General features: G+C 41.3%; 1 protein-coding gene across 2 annotated transcripts in view; it reads left to right on the top strand.

The window, feature by feature from the left end:
- The window catches only part of sfswap (splicing factor SWAP), a 78,796-nt gene extending 71,994 nt beyond the window's left edge, over positions 1-6,802 (top strand). For both annotated transcript variants that reach the window (XM_069673640.1, XM_069673641.1), the window contains exon 19: positions 6,067-6,802. In XM_069673640.1, coding sequence (XP_069529741.1) covers positions 6,067-6,132 — 66 coding nt within the window. In that variant the 3' untranslated portion in view covers positions 6,133-6,802. The remainder of the gene's footprint in view (positions 1-6,066) is intronic.
- The last annotated feature ends 12,583 nt before the right edge of the window (positions 6,803-19,385 follow it).

Here is a 19,385-nt window from a genome sequence, read left to right as displayed (position 1 = left end):
AACCATCTTTGATTCATAATAATATCAATTAATTCTTCCTTGTCACTGCATTAATTCAGTCATTATTCTCATGCAACCAGTGTGCAACCACATGTATAACACATTGGGAGCAGGACCCAGTGTGTGTGTTTACAGTCAATGTGAACTGAAGCCTCAATAATTTATCGTCAATACGTTTAGTAAAGCAGCGGTGTAGCAACAGTTATACCTACAAGATAACCACAGCTGCGCTGAATATAAAGAGGCTGCAGTGTAGACCAGAATGCAAGAAGCATCAGGACTCAAGCTAATGGAGGTCAATGGACTGTGAATGGAGAGGCAACGTGAACCCTTCTGTGAACACTGCTACGTCTTGCACTGAATTCGGAGCGCGGCGTCTCTACTGTGAAGTGGAAAGTGACAGAGTGTGTCTCAGAATGAGTGTCTGGAGTTTACTCAACAGATAAAGCACCGATACAAAACATTTCACATCTCTTAATCTTTCTTTCTGTCTCATCAACAACAACAACAAAAAAGTCTTTCTCTTTCTCATCATGTCGAACAAACTAACACGGCTCCTTCTCCCGCCTTCATCTCATCGCACCAACAGAAGATGGCTCTTGAAAACATGCTGTTTGCTGGCGTTGCAACATGCACAGATTCACAAGCACTAACTACTTATACCCCATCTGTGATGTTTTACAAACACATCTTGAATAATTCAGCACATCCTCATCTGCCTAATGGTCTCTTCCTCCCTGAGGGTGCCTGCTAGCTATTCGCCTCATCCGTCTCTCGTTTTCCTCCTGTTTGCCGTTGTTTCTCTGTTTTCTGACCCATTTCCTCTCCGCTTTACATTTGTTCGATAGATGCTTGATACACCTTAAGAGACACCTTTAGGCATGTGTTGGGTCTTTTTAGGAATTTAATTTAAATCTGAACGGAGCGTTTAAGTGATGATAAAGCCGCTATGAAAGCCAGATTTTACTCTGAGCGCGAAAGCTATGTCAAGCACACCTAAAACAATTTGTCGTCAAACGTTTACTTTGTGGGACAAGTGTGTGGGAGAAATTCAAATTGATTTACAAAATAAATAAGAGTTTTGAATTTGACTTTGCGATGATGCTCATTGAGTTTGATGCCAGAGCATTCATTAAAACGATGGTGATTTTTCATGGAGGGGGCAGACACCCTGTATGTAATGGAGACAGATGAAGTACATCGTTACCTGCGCTCCCACTTCACTGCTGACAAGTGCCAGGAGGACGTCCTTGTCTTTTGAAAGGATCCCAGGTGTACCTTCTCCTCTCTGTGCTTGCTAAAAGAGTTCAGTGCTTTCCAGCAACAAGGGCTCCAAGTGAGTGTGCTCTCACTCACCTTGTCATGTGCTCAAAGTGCATCAAAATAGGTCAAATTGTGGAACAATGGACCAAGACATGAGGGGCGTTTTTTTGTTCAAATTAGATATTTAAAGACTGCACTGTTTGTTTGTTTGTGTGAACTTTAATAACATAAAAAAAACACTTTTTGACAAGATTCCTCTTTTTGCTCGGCCAAAATCTTCCCACTACTCTTGGCGACCTCTGACAGCCTCCTGGCTGCTACTGGAGGCAGGATCAGCACCTTGGAGAGCACTCTGGCACTCAGCCCTGACAGTTGTGCTTTTACTTCAAAATTGTATCTAGTGCCAACACAACAGCTTTTTTTAACACTCGATGTAGACAAATGTGGCTCAGCTATATATAAAATGTAAAATTGTCTTTGTCTGACCACTCCGAGGCTCGCAAAATCATTAACAGTGTTTGTTCAAAACTTTCAAAGAATAACAGAAAGTCGGGGTTCAATCTAACTTGAGAACTTATCCCAGGCATGTGTAAATGTGGGTGTGCGCTTCAGACGAAAAATCAATACGTTCCTGACAGTATATTTCAGTGTCATTGTTTAACCCTGCAGTCTGGCTATGTCTGCAATTAGACGTTGATCTCTTCAATTTAAAACTTGTGTTTAAGATGGAACCTGTTTCCACACGATTCAGGGATTTAAACTCCTGTGATTTGAGTGGAACGAAGGCTCTTTAAGTTGTTATTAAGAGGTTTGAGCAGGATACTGGTTGCACAAATTACCCATGATGTTTCTGTGTTTCCTCCCGGGACTTCATTGGTGTTGGGCCTCAATGTTAAAACCTCCCTTTTGACAGAATCCAAAGTTTTACCTTCGACAACGCATAAACTGTAAGGTGTGAGGTGGTCCTTTATCGCAGTCTGAGCTGTCCTAAGTCAATCTGTTTCTCATGCTGAGGTTATGTTTTAATGAGACATGATTGACATTATTGAAAGCTTATTATCTTGGTTCAGTGAAGTGCAATGATGCAAAGAAACAAACAGACTTGCTCTTCCAAACACCTAACAGGAAGCAGTTAACTGGTTAAATAGTAAACGTGAAGAGATTCCAGGACACAGTTTTAGTTTGGCGGCAGTTAGCTTTAGTGAACCGTTGAAAGTTTGATCGTTCTATATGCTAACCAAGCTAAAGACCGCAGATACCGCAAACAAGGCAACATTAATAGTGACCCTTTTGAGCCTGTTGTATTAAACCCTTCACCTTACAGCTCACTATGACTGCACCTTATTGTTCTGTTACTCCCTGCAACATTCACAACTGATCAGCTGTCCAAAAATGCTTCAAATGACTTGACTTTTTTGCAGTCAGAGGTAACCTAGGTGAGAACTGGTTGCTTAGGAAGAAGGGGGAACATGGTCTTTTTGGTGGGAAAGGGGTTGAAGTTTTATCTCAGTCAGGGACCTTCTGTGCATTTTTTGTAACCTGGATACAAAATTAGCACGTTGACGCAGGTTTTTCAGACCCGGGAAGACCCGCTAATAAATGCCAATTGTCTCTTTTCTGCTGCGTCACCGTCACAAACGTGCCCGAAACAGGGTTAGTAAACAATAGTACGCTCATTTCTTCTTCTTCCCTTGGATCAGAAGAAGCTCTTTCACCTCGCTGTCTTGCCACTGTTGCTGCATCTTGCAAGAAACAAAGAACAAATTCGCCGTTGTATGTTGTTCTTCTGTATTTATGCGACAGCAGCTGGAACTTCAATGCGCTAGTAGCATCGCACCGGAAAGGGGCCGGAGATTAGCGTGTCGACACGGGTTTTGTGTTCCTTACTCCTTTTGGCCTCTTTTCTGCTGCGTCACCGTCTGACAAACGCGCCCGAAACAGGGTTAGTAAACAGTGAAGATGTTACGGTGGTTAGGTCTTTATTGTATCTATCACTCATTCAGTCTGTGTATCAAACTCGGCACCGACAAATTTGGAACGATGTTCGAGCGCTGCTCGGACGGAGATGGGCGGAATTTTTGGCTAAGATGACAAGGAGTCGCAGAAGTTACCGACGGAGCATAGCGTCGCACCGACACGGGTTTATGTTCCAATCAATACCGATTGGAGCCGAGGCGATAGTTACCCGTGTCTATACTGCAGAGTCATTTGACCCGGGTCTGAATGCCAATTGTAACCTTTCCCATGAAGCAAAAAAGCTGAGTGTTCGCTGTTTTTTTGACCGGTAGGAAAGGGGCTTTACAATAACGCTGGATTACAGGAAGCACAGTTTTCTCTGAATCCCTTATGTTGACCGGCAGTTTCAGTCCTTTGCAGGAATGGTGTAATTACAGACTATGAATACATCGTATTTTATTGTTACAAAAAGCCAAAAAAGGGGTTGGAAATCATTACAATCTTAAAGATTATAACTTTGAGATGGTGTACAATTGTTGAATTAATGATTACTTCACGTATGATCTTAAAGTGACATCATTTTCAAACTGAGAAATTAAAGTGGCAGAGAAGAATCAAGTAGACTGCCTGTCCCCTCTTACCTCGGGCCTTTTACGTTCAGCACTCACTCAACAATGTTTGTTCACTTCCAAGATAGTGTCGGTAATTTGGGTGTCCCCTTGAATTAATTGCATAATAAGAAAACATTCCAATTATAGGACCTCCGCGGGTAAAATGAACCTCATCGGATCTAAATACGCCACTGCTGACTCACCCTGCTGTGATAACAGATAAGCATGTAGGACATTTCTCAGTCAGGCTGAACAGTGGGTGGGTTTGGATTATTAAACTGTTCTCAATAATATCAAGAATATGTAGGTTAATGCCTTATGTATTATATGATGTAACTTTTCATTGCCTGTGTGAGAGCTGTGATGTAACCTTGATGATCCTTTAATGCAATCCAATTTGTGCTGTCCTTTCACGTGAAGTTGATCCTAATTTTTGTTTCTCACTTTCTGGGAACACTACTTTGTGTGTTTGTTTATGTGCATAGTTGGATACACGAGGGTTTAGAGAGAAACTTGCTTTTGAGTGATTTGATATGACAGCTCCTTCCCTCTGTGATTACGGCTTTTAATTTGTCTCGTCTGTCAGGAGGGCTCAAGGGTGGAGATCTGTCCATGCGTGTATGAATCACTCTTGGGTAGCAAATTAACACTTCCTACGCAGGAGAGCTAGTGTTCGCCCATTGGTCGGCAACATATCCCGTTTTACCTGAAGAGGGAGGGAATGGAAGGATAGCACTCCCATCCTTTACTTTATAATCTCTCAGTAGGACTCTTTTTTTGCATCTGCAACTTTATACAAATTATTTAGCTTTCTATCATTTACCTACTTCCTGTATTAAAAAGTCGCCATTTTTTTGTTGAGTCATCTTCTTAGATTACTTGATACGTGGAGTTGTCAAACTTAAACAGTCCATGCCCCAGGCTGATTTGATAGTTAACGGCAGCGTTTCCCAAAGAAGGCGTTTCTATTTGTGGTGGAAGCTGACGGGGGTTATTTATTTATTTATCAGACCAAAAAAGCTGAGAGAGCCTGTGACACATAAGAAACTGGCTCGCACACATCTCGTGTAGAAGAGGGGAGCGTCAGAGCTGTCTGGGGAAATAAGCTATAGAGGCCAGGCTGTAAACATGTGTACTTCTGCTGGGAGGTTTTAAGCATTTTAACACGAGAGTCTGTGGGGAATGACTCGCTTGGAATCAGCCTCAAGTGGTCATTTGAGAAACTGCACGAATCCACACTGGTTTCATTATTTAGACCGTTTGCTGTCTACAGAGCAGGTTAGCTGCTGAAAAAGAGGAGTTGGTTGAATATTTGTGGAGGGGATAGTGCATGTTATACTCAGTGCTTACAGAATATTGCTCTGTTCTCTAAATCCGTCATGTGTTTAAAGGAATTAAGAGCCGATCGCTCAATCTGTGATTTGTAATATTTTATTAATCTTAAACACAATGTGGTTGTTGTTATGCATGAGAATTTTGGGTGAGAGCCAGAACAACCAACCATGCAGACAGTGGTTATCATAAAGAAATAAGCTAGACGCATCTGACAGCAGGGACAGCATTTGTAGCATACCAATCTCGGATCCCATCGGCTATAGTCTGACGATGGTATAACGACTGTAATTAACGGGTCTTAGCTTTGCCAAAATTTCAACATGATGATGCAGATATGTAAAAAACTAAGAATGAAGCTTTGTCAGGTCTGTCATCAAGAGGAGAAAAAAACAACTTTTAAAATGCTCGTTTGTTGAATAGAGGTTGGATCGTTCTGAGGCATTCGAGGAAGTTGGGAAATCTGAATGCTGAACAGCTTTCGTGACACAGCGTCAAAGGAATTTATCTCAAGTTGATTTTTTTTTTGTTACTAACTTTTTATGGTGTTTAACATGGACAACATACACAATGAAATAAACAATTACTCAAGTTGAATTTTTGATCTAGAATGGATTGTTAGCTGTTAACATGCAGATGTCTGTTTATAGAGATTAATAAGAAGCTAAATCGTCGTCGTCACCGCTGATGGGAGCTGGGATGTCATTCTATGTACAATCTGTAAATAGAGATTAGTAGTATACTACAAGTTGTACATGACATGCCCTCATTATCCTGCATGTGATCAAGTGTCAAAGACTGAATTCATTCTTAGCTATACAATGAAACAACATATATTTTATGTGTGGAGGTGTTTTGCACATGAAACCCATCTCTTCTTTCTCTTTTTGTCTTGTGTTTTCAGGATCTAATGGCCAAAGTGCGAGCCATGCTTGCCACCTCCAAAACCTTCCAACCTCCCAACTCCTAAGGCGGCCATGGCTGTTTACGAAGCCACGTCAACTGCGGCCAATCGGTGGGAGAAAGTCCATTTTCCTGGAGACTTTTTTGGCCTGGATCTGTTTTATTACCCCGTGTTTATCCTTGTTTTGTTTTATTTCAATGTCAGATTTGAGCAGCACAGATTCTGTTAGGCAACACTGTCTTCTGCATCTAAAAGAGTGATGTAAAGGCATTCATTGGGCTGAAATATCTGGTTTCACACCTGCCATGAGAAAACGGCTCATCAGCTGGGAGATGGAGTTAATAGTTGACATGTTTTGGTTCAGGGAGAATCAAATGTGGAAATGATCAACATGGTTTTTCATGCTTTTAAACATGTTTGTCCCACGTGGTGACACTTTCTTTGCTGCATTACCTGAACCTGCTGGAGGACTGTATTATCCCCTTCTATGAAGGGTCGTATTGTTTTGAGCATTTTAATTCTCTCCTCCCTCATCTTCTATTTTCTGCCGTTCTTTTCCCCAAAGCTTTCTTTTTTCCCCCACATCACCAGTATACTAAGTCGTTTTTGTTTTCTTCTGCGTCCCTCAGCTGAAGTGTGTGGCCTTGTACTTCTTTTTTCTGATTTGTAATGTGATTACTCAAATGCAGAATAACTTTGTAATCCAAACTGTCAATAAAGTTTCATTTATGATTTACTTGAGGCCTTGTACTACTTTTGGTATTTACCTTTCAAAAACACAAACTGTAAAATATAAGGGAAAGTTTTCATCTTCTTCGCCTTTATGACACACAGGAATCCAGGTCTTAGCAACAGGCGCAACAACGGCCCTCCCAGTCCTCATTTTCACCGTCCTACTTTTGGGGTACACTCAATCAATCAATCAATCAAATTTTATTTGTATAGCGCCAAATCATAACCAGGGTTATCTCGAGACACTTTACAGAAAGAGCAGGTCTAAACCGACTCTTTGTTAAGTTATTTAAAGAGAGGCCCAACATGAATCCACCATGAGTAGCACTTAGCAATTCGGCACATTGGCAAGGAAAAACTTCCTTTTAACAGGCAGAAACCTCGAGCAGAACCAGACTCATGTTGAACAGCCATCTGCCTCGACTGGATGGGCCAAAAATGGGATAGAAGGAGATGCAGGATAGAGACAGGCAAAGAGAGCAACAACAACATATGTTCTTGTTACCACAACAACATATGTCCTTGTTACATGAACAACAACAGACACATACTTATGGTTACAATGCCAATAATAGTGGTAGACTAGGGTGAAGATTGGCTAAATAAATAAATAAATAAATAAATTAGCGAGAGAAGCAGAGTAATGATAAAGGCTGAGGTAATCGTAATTGTAACAGTTGAAGTCAACAGGTCTACTATTAGCATTAGCAGCAACAATAATGATACTATGGGGAAGGCTGATGTTAGTAGTTGTTGCAGTCGAGCAGGTCCACAGCAGCAGGTGGTCTGCAGCAACGATCCTCAGGAACCTTCAAGACAAGGGAGCACAAGAACTCCCGGGAAGATATGTGGTTAGTAATGTTAATGGGACCAGAAAATACAGAGTTAATGAGCTGCATTAATATGACAGATAGAGAGAGAGAGAGAGTCAGAGAGAGAGGAAGAGAGAGAGAGAGAGAGAGAGTCAGAGAGTCAGAGAGAGAGAGAGAGAGAGAGAGAGAGAAGCTTGGTGTGTCAGATCCCCCCGGCAGTCTAAACCTATAGCAGCATAACTATGGGCTAGTCCAAGCCTGAGCCAGCCCTAACTATAAGCTTTATCAAAGAGGAAAGTTTTAAGTCTACTCTTAAAAGAAGAGAGGGTGTCTCCCGGACCTTGACTGGTAGATTGTTCCAGAGGAGGGGGGCCTGGTAATTGAAGGCTCTACCTCCAACACTACTCTTAGAGACTTTAGGTACCACAAGCAGGCCTGCATCCTGGGAGCGCAATGTTCTAGAGGGGTAATATGGCACTATGAGCTCTTTAAGATATGATGGTGCCTGACCATTAAGAGCTTTGTAAGTAAGAAGAAGGATTTTAAATTCTATTCTAGATTTTACAGGAAGCCAGTGCAGAGAGGCTAATACAGGAGAGATGTGATCTCTCTTCCTAGTTCTAGTCAGCACACGTGCTGCAGCATTTTGTACCAGCTGCAGAGTTTTTAGTGACTTATTAGGGCAGCCTGATAGTAACGAGTTACAATAATCCAACCTGGAAGTAACGAATGCATGGACTAGTTTTTCTGCATCGTTTTGAGACAAGATGTGTCTGATTTTTGCTATAAAACTGATAAGATCGTAGAAATGATGTCTCCTGATCACAAACTTTCACCTCCATTGGCAGTTGTACTGATAAATCAAACAGACACAACTGTTGATCGGCTGAAATCCTGTGGGTGTTGTCTGCAGCGGTTGTTTTAGGGACCTTTGTGACCCATTGCACAGATAAACCAGCAGAGATGTGGACTTGAGACTTGGGGACTTGGACTTGAGTTGACTCGAGTCACTGTTTTGGTGACTTGAGAAAAAAATAAATGACTTGAGACTCGACTTGGACTTGAGGCTTGATGACTCGGATGACTTGAGTGTATTTATAAGTTTGAATGTTAGCAGTTGATTATAATATATACAGTATAATTCAATGTTGTCAAGTTTCTGTCTATCAAGTATGTACGCAGCGCAAACATGGAGTCATGATTGGACGACTCAAAAAGTTCCCCGGTATGTGATTGTCATGATTGGATGACTGGCTGTCAGTCAAACTCCTCGCTATGGCAACACGCAACATACCTGAGCCCCCAGATACCTGATGTTTTCTCTCCAAAAGAGAAGCCTCATCCGTCGTACTCGTTACTACTCAATACGGTCTCAGACCAGACCATCATCAGCGTCTGTGCCAAGATAACACAGATACAATTCATTGTCATACTTTTTAAACAGGTTATATAAATTGGCCAATAATATCATTATTAGACGAGCTACTAATGCCTTGTCTTTTCTCTTTATTAAGACCAGAAAAAATGTATGAGTAGGGCCTAATGATAAGTACATACGTCATCTTACATGGTTATTTGGCTTCTATAGGAAGCGCACCCGACTTTTGGCACTTTGCATTGTTCACTAAAGCCCTTTTTACACTGCGGTTCTGCCTCAGTGCTGTAACGAAGCTACGATCATGCCGCTTGTTCCATTTTACATTGGACCAAGCAACACTGGCGTAAAGCCACCCCAGTGTGTGTTTTTACATTTCGTTCCAGTGTTGCGTAAGGTGTAAACAAAGAGCATGTGCTTCAAATACACAAACATGGCGCTGTTACACCTCTGTTACTACCTCTGATGCCGGCTCAGAGGCGGAACCATTCTGCCTCTGTGCGTTTTACATAGAAGACGGAACGTAACAGAGACGTAATAATCCCACCTTGAACTGGCAGTGTAAGAAGTGAATGTGAGTTCAGGGCTCAGAATGAACTTTTTTACTTGAGAGCAATGCTGCTCCAAACTTAAAAAAATCAGGAGCACCCATGAATATTTAACGAACACCACATGGTTTTGAGTCACGATCGGATCATTTTTTGGATCAGCAGAAAAAAATCTCCATATAACCATACAATGTATTGGATCCTCAATTTTCTTTATTACTTGCTATTATATTTCAATAATTGATGCAAGTGGAGTTGAACTCCCATCCTATTTTAGTTTTTTTTTTTTCATGAAAATCAAGAGTACATAGGCTTAATAATAATAGTAACCTTTTATAGAGCACTTTTCAAAATCCAAGCTATAAAGTGCTTCATGAAGGAAGCAAAATAAAACAAAAACAAATACATCAGTGACTAGTATTAAGCGGCCGGTTGTAATCACAAGTATCCACCAGCTGGTACTTTCAAAATAAAAGCCGACATGGTTAAAGTGAAAGTAAGAACGTCGAAGCCGTCTGATACAAAGCAGTCAGTGTGCGGTGAAGTGGCACTGCGGTGAAGCTCACGCTGAAGCAGCCGCTAATCCCCCCCAAATTTCATGTTCTGTTACTGCATCGATGCGAGATCGTAAACTTCATCAAGCTACATCAAGTCCACACCTCTTATAACTGTACTGCAGACTAAAACACATGCATTGGAATTTAATGATAGTAACTCTGTATTTCATGCGGATCACCATGTAGTAAGTGAGTGAGTGGTTGAGCGTGAGAGAGATTGGTTAAGTGATGCTGCATCGGGCGGAGCAGAGGTACTTATGAGGAAAAGGGGCAGGGAACTAAACAATCTTCTTCTTTTTCTTCTTCGATTTTTTTATGCCAGTTGGCATCAGTTTTTAAACTCTCGTTTTCTGCATACTGTGTACTAATTAGCAAACGAAATGAGAAAAAAATAATATTTTGACGTTGCACATTCAAGGTGCATATGCGACCAAAATGGTCGCAATTTCGAGCCCTGCCATTACATCGGCCATTAACATTTATTTTAAAGTTATGACTTAAAACAAGAAACTTGTCTGTTGCACTTTCAGACTTTAGGTTTTGGAAACATCACATGTAACCCATGGACTGTGTAAGACAATTCCATGTGAGGCTATTGAGATCATCAATCGGCTGAAGACAAGATCAGATTTGGTCAGATAGCCAGTCATGACAGACGCCCTGACTTTGTGGTGCATGGACAACAAACTCTCTTTCAGCATCAGTCAAACTAAGAAATCTATTATTCATTACAGAATACCAAAGAGCGAGTCCAACACTCTTTTCTTCAAAGGAGCTTCAGTTTCTCAGAATCTTCCTCAAATGTGAGCTGACATTGAAAATAGTCAAGGAGAACCAACTACTGATCTTCTTAAGAAAAAGTCAATGCCCTCCTGCCCTCCAAATGCAGAATTCAAAGCATCCAGACTCTGCCCCGATGGATCTACAGAGAATATTTCAAACCTCCTCTCACTACAGCAACAGTCAGTTAGCCCTTTCACCATCAGAGAAAATCTACAGGAACATAAGGACCCGCACCAACAAAGTTAGTAAAGTTGCATCAAGCCTCACACCAAAGAAAGCTGAATCCCTACTGAGAAACATAAACAGCTTTTTTCTACATTATTATTTCACCTACAATATATCAACTTGTTGTCAGTGACCTACTTTAGAATTTAGAGTTTTATAGTTATATGTGCACAAATGGCTGCAAGGTGGTGCAGTGTTTAGCACTGTCACCTCACAGCTATAAGGTTCCTTGTTCAAATCCCGGTTCGTACGATGTGGGCCTTTCTATGTGGAGTTTGCACATTCTCGTCGTGCATGCATGGGCTCCCTCTGGGTAGTCCAGCTTCCTCCCACAGTCCAAAGACATGCTCGGTAAGGTAATTGTTGACTCTAAACTTGCCCATAGGTGTGATTGTGAGTGTGAAAGGTTGTCTGTCTGCCTGTGTCAGCCCTGTGTATGCTTTGCCAAATGACAGCTGGGATAGGCTCCAGTCCCCCCCACAACCTGGAATAGGATAAATGGTATATATAGTGGATGCATAAATTCAGAGATGACTCCAATGTCAAACAAAAAGTGAATGTCATCAATAGACTACGGCAAAACTTTGCCCCCCCCCCACTTAAAGGTGCCCTAGGTGCCACCCCATAAACTATGATTGGCTGTCTGCACGGTGGTGGGACTTCAATTCCAACTTATTGGGCTGTGTTGCAGCTACGTTGCCAGTCTGTTACTTTCTACATCTTCTACTTTTCATATAATTTTTTTTTAAGTATTGATTGGTGGAGACCAAAACGGTAGGCTTTATAATGCTATTCAGAAATGTGTGTGAGCGCACAGTACTCCATGCCACCACTTCCGAAGTCAGTACCCCAGTAGGGCCACCCCAGTCTTAACAAATCTCTAAAACGCCCCTGATCTCAACCTGTCCACCTGCTGCCTTGTAGCATCTTTACTGTTTATTCTGAAGACCTATCAAAAAACAAACTGTTCTTAAAACTGCCAAAAAGCAGTTCCAACAACTTAGACACCTTCTTGCAAACTTTCTGCCTATTTGATCAGATTTTCGTGCAGTGTTGTCTAAAGAGTGCTAGAAATAGTGAATGTTTTTTTAAATTTATTCTAAGACTTAGGCTATTTTCCCTCCACTAGCAAGTGCCACAGTTGGACACAACAGCATGAACCCACGATAAAATACAACACGTTGAATTTTGCTTGAGAACATGTTGGAGAGGTTTTGATTCAAATCAATGGTAGGTGAAGTTTGTATTGAATTGCATAATACATTGCTCTGCTGGACAAATACACAGAAACAGTTCACTATGATGTGCTTTATTATATAATATAATAATGATTAAGTTGGTTGTTGCCTGCAATTTAACAATTCAGCACTTGTGGATAGGGTCTACGGCAACAATTCACAATAATGAAATAGGAGAAAATCGATGGATAAAAAAGTATGTAGATATTTTTTGTCTCTAAATAAAATGCTCTGACTCCTTTCTTTGTGAATGGGACTTTAAAAGGCAAAAAATATGTCAATAGTCAACTTAATTAGAGTCATTTGACAAAAACACAGCAATTTAAGTTGACATGGGGAGAAATGGATTTGTCAGAAATCGGTACTTCACCAAGACCATTTACCCAATTATGTATTTTATTTATTTATCTATAATGATAAAGCATCAACCAGGCAGCAGCATCTGAAAGCTGTGTGTCATGCAGTGCTGTTCCCAACCCACTGAGTCAGTGTTACTCTATCAGTCACATTAGTGACATTTAAGGTGAGCAGCGGACTTGACCACTTTAAAGTTGCAAGTTCTGCTGGTAATTTTAGAGCCATCGCTTTACTTTCTTGGAGCTGAACATCTTGCAGAAAAGGTCAAAACAAAGTAGAGCAATTCTGTTCAAATCCAACAGTTTGCCAGATTTTCTTCAGGGCAAACTTTGTGATCTTTATTGATTTCACACTGGACTGTTTTGTACCCGCGGAGCTGTTTTTAAGTATTTTAGAGGATCAGGTCTAAGTCACTGTGAGAAGCATTATGAGTGAAGTATGAGTCTCAAAGTTACAGGTTACAAGTCCTTGAGGGCAAGTCAAAAGTCAGGTCTAAACCTTTCATGCATTGCCCCCAAAAAAACAAAAAACGTCTAAGAGGTACCATGTACCCGCCAAGTGCCTAAAGACTATAGCTCCAAGAAGTGCTATCCCTTTAAGAGAACCACGGGGAGTGCTGTGTGTGTAAGAGGAAGAAAGATGTGAGTTTGTGTGGAACTGTGGGCCTTTAGGAGGGTGTAGAACTGTTAAAGAAGCCTGTAAGCAAATCCAAAATTGGTGAAGCAAAGATACCAGCATAATTGCTAAAACATGGTGACTACAAAATAAGAGGAAAACTATAAATGGACTAATTTTACTTAGTTCATTGATCTTTTTAATACAGCCACACTTGTGGATAAACGACTAAAAGAACAAGCACGCAAACAATGGTTCCCTGGTCCGTCAGTATTACCCTTAAAAGAGTGTGGTCTCATAATGATGCTATAAGAGCAGATTGCTTTTATGTACTACAAAGTCCCTTTAACCCTCCAACAGATTTTTCAAAGACTGCTTTGTACCAAGCTCTACAAAGAATTTCTTAAGCAGGTGTTTCCCACCAGCTGCCATGAACAGAACACCTGCCTCTACATCTCTTGTTATGTTGCAGCTAGTTTTGCAACACCCTTGAAAGTTTCAGTCGATAATGTGCAGCAGCAGTTTCCCGCTGTGTGTGATTTGATGTGTTTTTTAATGGTTACCCCGAATGCATCACTGTATAGGACCATTTTGCATTATCACAGATTGATCACTTTAGCACATTTGGGCAAAGACCATTAATGCCACATCATTTAGAGTCTAAAGAACAGATGAAAATATGTCCATTTTAATATTTCCAGAAATGAGTAACAGCTCTATGAATATCAAACTAGGAAGCCATTACTGGATTCATTCAGAATTCAGCCACACCGTCTGTAATAATTCAAGACTTATGGCACATGAGTCTCCCTCAGTATCACCGGCACTGCTCTCTTCTGTTTCAAATCTTACCTCTCCAACTGCCACCAGTTTATCAGCATCAACAAATCCATCTCAAACCCAGCCCCTCTTTCTCAAGGCATACCCCAAGGTTCAGTGCTCGGTCCCCTCCTCTTTATTCTCTAAATGCTTCTCCTCGGTCACATCATACGCTGCCATGGCCTCCATTTTCACTGTTATGCCGACGACACCCTGCTCTACATCTCCACCAAATCCATCACTGCTGCCACTCACTTCACCATCACAAACTGCCTTATGGACATAAAAACCTGCATGCAAGCTAACTTCCTCAAACTCAACAGCAACAAATCTGAAATCCTCATCGGTCCCAAATCATTCATCACATCCTGCCCTGACTTCTCCCTCTGCATTGATGGCTCCACTGTTCCTGCTTCCACCCACATCCGCAACCTTGCTGTCATCTTTGATCAATCTCTCTCCTTGGAACATCACATCAACCACATCACCAAAACTGCCTTCTTTCATCTGAAAAACATTGCCAGTCTTCGCACCTCCCTCTCCTTTTCAGCCACTGAAACACTCATTCACGCCTTCATCACCTCACGAGTGGACTACTGCAAGAGCATCCTTTATGGCACATCCTCCAAAATCCTCAACAAACTACAATACATCCAAAACTCAGCCGCCCGTCTGCTCACCCACTCTCGCAACACATCACCCCTGTCCTTCAAAACCTCAACTAGCTTCCTATTCAATACTTAATCCAATTCAAAATCCTTCTCATCACCTCTAAGGCCCTCCACAATCTTGCCTCCTCCTACCACACTGACCTCCTTCACCAATACACTCCCACACGCGACCTCAGATCTGCCGACACCAACCTCCTCACCCCTCTTACCCGATCCAAACACCAGACTTGGGGGGACAGAGCCTTCCCCATTGTTGCCCCCTCCCCCTGGAACTCTCTCCCCCAACACCTCAGAAACTCTCCTTCACACCCCTCTTTCAAAACCGCACTCACCCACCTATTTAAATCTGCTTTTAATCTGTGATCTTTAATTATGTCATTTTAACTTTTTCTTTCCTTTACATATATTTAACTGTAAGTCTTATACTTTGATTGTTTCTCACTGTATATCCTCCTAATGTCTTTGTTATTGTTTTTTTCCCATGTAAAATACCTTTGAGACACACAATAGCAACAGTCAATGTAAAAACAATAGAGATTTTCCACGGAAATGGTGGGAACTTGCCTGGTACTGCTTCTAACCTTTGGGAGTGATGAAGCACATTTCAGGTTGAGTTTAATTTTACATGATGTTGCACTACATAGCTGAGTGGTCCTGACATGTCTCTCCACATAATTAAACATTTGTAATGGACAGCCGAAGCTATTTTAAATATTAATCAGTCTTTTGGTGCATGACTCCACAAGTCTGTTTGAGGAAGCGCCTCCATAATAAACCACTTTTTTTTTTGCCATTCCTTAGTCCTATCAGCGTGTCTTGCCCTGATACAGTAAGACACATGGGTCAAAAATTCAGCAAGCAGTTCATCAAGCCAATCCAGTGTGTGAAAAGACATTCATTTTTTATTTTCTCCCTTTATCTGTCGGTACAGCTGCAGCGGCTTTGATAAGCCAGGCGACTGATGCCTTATGCAGCATTTTTTTCCACTGGTAATTGTGTGTTACCCCTGAGGAATAGATAAGTATGAGTCAAACAGAGTCTTGTGAGAAAGATTTATATGAGGGATGAACCCATAACCCATTATTACCAAGGCAGAGTCTTGCACTTCTTCTAAAGTCTGAGTCACATTCAGCAAAAGGCTCTACAGTCTGGGGAAGCATGTCTTAGAAATGGACTAAAAGTAATGTAACCTCTATTCTTCTGTTTTGGAAATGTGTCAATTTCAGCAGCGTTTAGCCCTTATATTAGAGTACACTGCAGGGATTATTGGAATGACCAGGTGAAAAAAGTGACACTGGTCAAAAGTACAACTTGAGCAGTCCTAATATCAGGATTAAAGTTTGATATGTGTGAAAAATGTCACATTTCAGGAGTTAGGTGGACATGCAACAGAACTACAGGTAGCTCTATTAGTGACAGTATTTGCTCCAATAAGCTGTTTGCTAGCAGTTAAAGCTACTGTGAGGAGTTTTTCACTGGTTTGGCGGGGGGGGGGGGTTAGGTGTCAGACGAAGCAATTAACTGCAACTTAAGCCACCACTTAAGCATGTACAGGACAAAATCAGCAAAGAGATAAGAGGTACGGCTTTGTCCACAGGGGGCGCCAAAAGCAACACAAACCGAAAGTTCCTCACAGAAGCTTTCAGCTAATGCTAGCAAACAGGACTTTAGCCATGGAAAAAATTACTCAATGAATGAGTATGTTTATGAGAAAGAGTTGCTTGTCAGCATTTTTAGTATTTTTTTTGTTGTTTGTTTTATAGGTTTTACAGCAGGCTAATAAAGGTTTGGTTTTTCAAAATGTCTTCAACACTCTTATATTATAGAAATACCTGATTTTCCCCCATGTATTTTCATTTAAACCAATCAGAACATCTCATTCAACATTATCACATACACAAATGGTGAACCTACTTTAAAAAGAAACCCACGGGGCGCTGGTTTAGCTCAGTTGGTAGAACAGGCGCCCCATATACTGAGGCTACATCTTCGTCGCACTGATCGCAGCTTCGTCTCCTGGTCTGCATGTCATCCCCCACTCTCTCCTCCCCGTATTTCCTGTCTATCTTCAGCTGTCTGATCTAATAAAGCAAAAAAAATCATCTTAAATAAACAAACAGAAGAACTCCGCCAATTACCGCTTTGCATTTGTCACCCTCAAAACTCACAGGAACATCAGAGTGGTCGTCTCCGTAACAGTTAAAGTTCCTCAGAAATTCAGAGTTCACTCTTAACCTTTTTACAGACGTACAAAACATGATGAACTAAACTAAGGTCATGTATCTTATTAAGATGATAACAAAGATCCCAAATCCCAAATCCCCACAATAATGTAAATATATTACGATTCCTGTTAGTGCCATCAGCCCATCAATATATATATATAGTATATGTATATATAAACCCAAACAAATAAGTCATGTGAATAGCCATCTCCATCTTGCTGGGTCATACCCCCTGTCAGTGGTGACTATAATAACCACAAGGCCCCAGCCGAACATTAAATCACAATTTTATATGTAATCAAATCGAGCTCATCACATCTGCACTGATTGATTCTAGACTAAATTGCAGTCTGGCATTTGCAATTTCATTAACTCATTCTGGCAGGGAGAGCTTGTGTGTGTGTGTGTGTGTGTGTGTGTGTGTGTGTGTGTGTGTGTGTGTGTGTGTGTGTGAGTAACACACTGAAAGCAGAACAGGAGAGCGCAGGGCAGGGGAAAGTGACTCGGGAAAGTAGTTAGAGAGAAACATGAGGGCAGGGGAGTGATTTGTTTGTTTTACGGGACCTGAATGCATCGTAATTCAGTGAGACATCAGAGGATATGGCAGGAGGGAATAAAGGAAGTTTGTGCTGAGGAGTAAGGGTTCAATTCCAAACTGCAATATATATTTAATATAAATAATAATACCGCTGTACCTTAGTGTAATCATGGTTCTTGGCTCCAATATGTTTCGAGGAGCACTGAAGTGGCTTTGACGGATGGAGTCTGACCGCTAACTAGAGGACCAACTGCACATGGAGTCAGGATTCAGGGCACCTTGGCCACAGAGCCAGACAGAGACACAGTGGTCTAATTAAGACGTGTGGCACGAAGAAAGAGAGCCGACTGGCACAAGTCCCATCGGTAAACAGAGTGGGGGATGAGACAGATGTAGAGATTTCCTCTCCATCCCTCCATCTCTCCATCTACCTATCCTTCTATCTATCAGGGGTCGGAATCACCACAGGCCCAATAATTAAATATTATCGCAATGCGTTTGTTATGATACAATGTTATTGTGCTTTATTATACAACTTTTGATATCTGGTGCAATTCTACTTTTCAATATCAGGCAATATTATGTTCATTATCATTTGCAATATTCGCCCCAAAATGAAACGCTCTATTTATAGTGCGCATTACCACGTGCAATACTACTGATCCATTCTGCTTGTTAGTACCATGTGCAATATTATTCTTTTACTTTCACTATCTTGTGCAATATTTTTAGGGTTAGCATTTTTATTACTATCATGTACAATTACGTTTTGAGCATTATTTACATAATATCATACTCTATCTTTACATCCATCATCTGGTTCAATATAAGTTTTTTATTAATTCTTATTATCACTGCAAATCGGACAATGTCATTTCCATTACTACTTTCTAATCGGCTTACTTCTGTAAGTAACTTAAGCTACGTTCACACTGCAGGAAAATGTGGCCCAAATCCGGCTAATCCAGAGGCAGGCAAAGAGGCGGAGCGCGACCAAGCTGAAGCCTATGGCTGAGGACTATGGGCGGGCCGCATGAATCAGCCAGCTACGGCTAAGAAGCTAGGCTATATGCACCTCAGTGTAGCTAGCGGTTATTAGCCATAAACTGTATAAATAATGAATGAGCTAGTTTGACTTTGTCAGGAGGAGATTCTGTTTGTGACGGGGACTGACTGCAGGTGTTTAGTTATCAGAGTAAAGAAGTAGCTGCTCACTCACCCAAAATCCCACACAAAGACAGATTTTTGTCCGAACTTTGAATGAAAAAATCCCCAAAAGGCTCCAACAACACAAACAGGTGAAGTTACGTTCAGTGACTGTGTGTCTGTGTTGACGTCTAGCAGACAGGCAGCAGGATCCACCTGTCAATCAAGTGATGCGGCCCCTATGAATTAAGGCTTAATATAATTAGAACGGGTGTGTTATAAAAAAAATTCACCCCCTGTACAGTTATTTTGAACAATAAAATTAGCTATTTATAACAAAACCGTTTTTTGTACCAGGCTGTAAACATGTTTATCTCTGCTGTAAAAATGGGCAATTTCCCACCTGCTGTAATGTTATTTCTTGTTTTCTGGAGCCTCAATTGGCCACTCGAGGAACTGCAGTTTTTTCAACTCCCGCATTGGCTTCATTTTTCAACACCGGAGGTTGCCACTTGGTGGAGACAGACGGAGGCACACTGCGACCCATCATTTGCATCTCGGTACCCGACAAGCTGCAGTGCTGATGATGACAGCGCTGCGTGGCTGTGAAGTTTGTCTTATCTTATCTTTGGTGATATGCTGAGTATTGTGATAGGGGATTCATCGTCAATATGTGTT

This window comes from Semicossyphus pulcher, unplaced genomic scaffold (genome assembly GCF_022749685.1).
Source record: "Semicossyphus pulcher isolate SPU_LCO1_2020_fin unplaced genomic scaffold, fSemPul1.0.p SCAF_22, whole genome shotgun sequence".
NCBI lineage: Eukaryota > Metazoa > Chordata > Actinopteri > Labriformes > Labridae > Semicossyphus > Semicossyphus pulcher.
The sequence above is the reverse complement of the archived record's forward strand: the minus strand, read 5'-3'. Positions and strand labels throughout refer to the sequence as shown.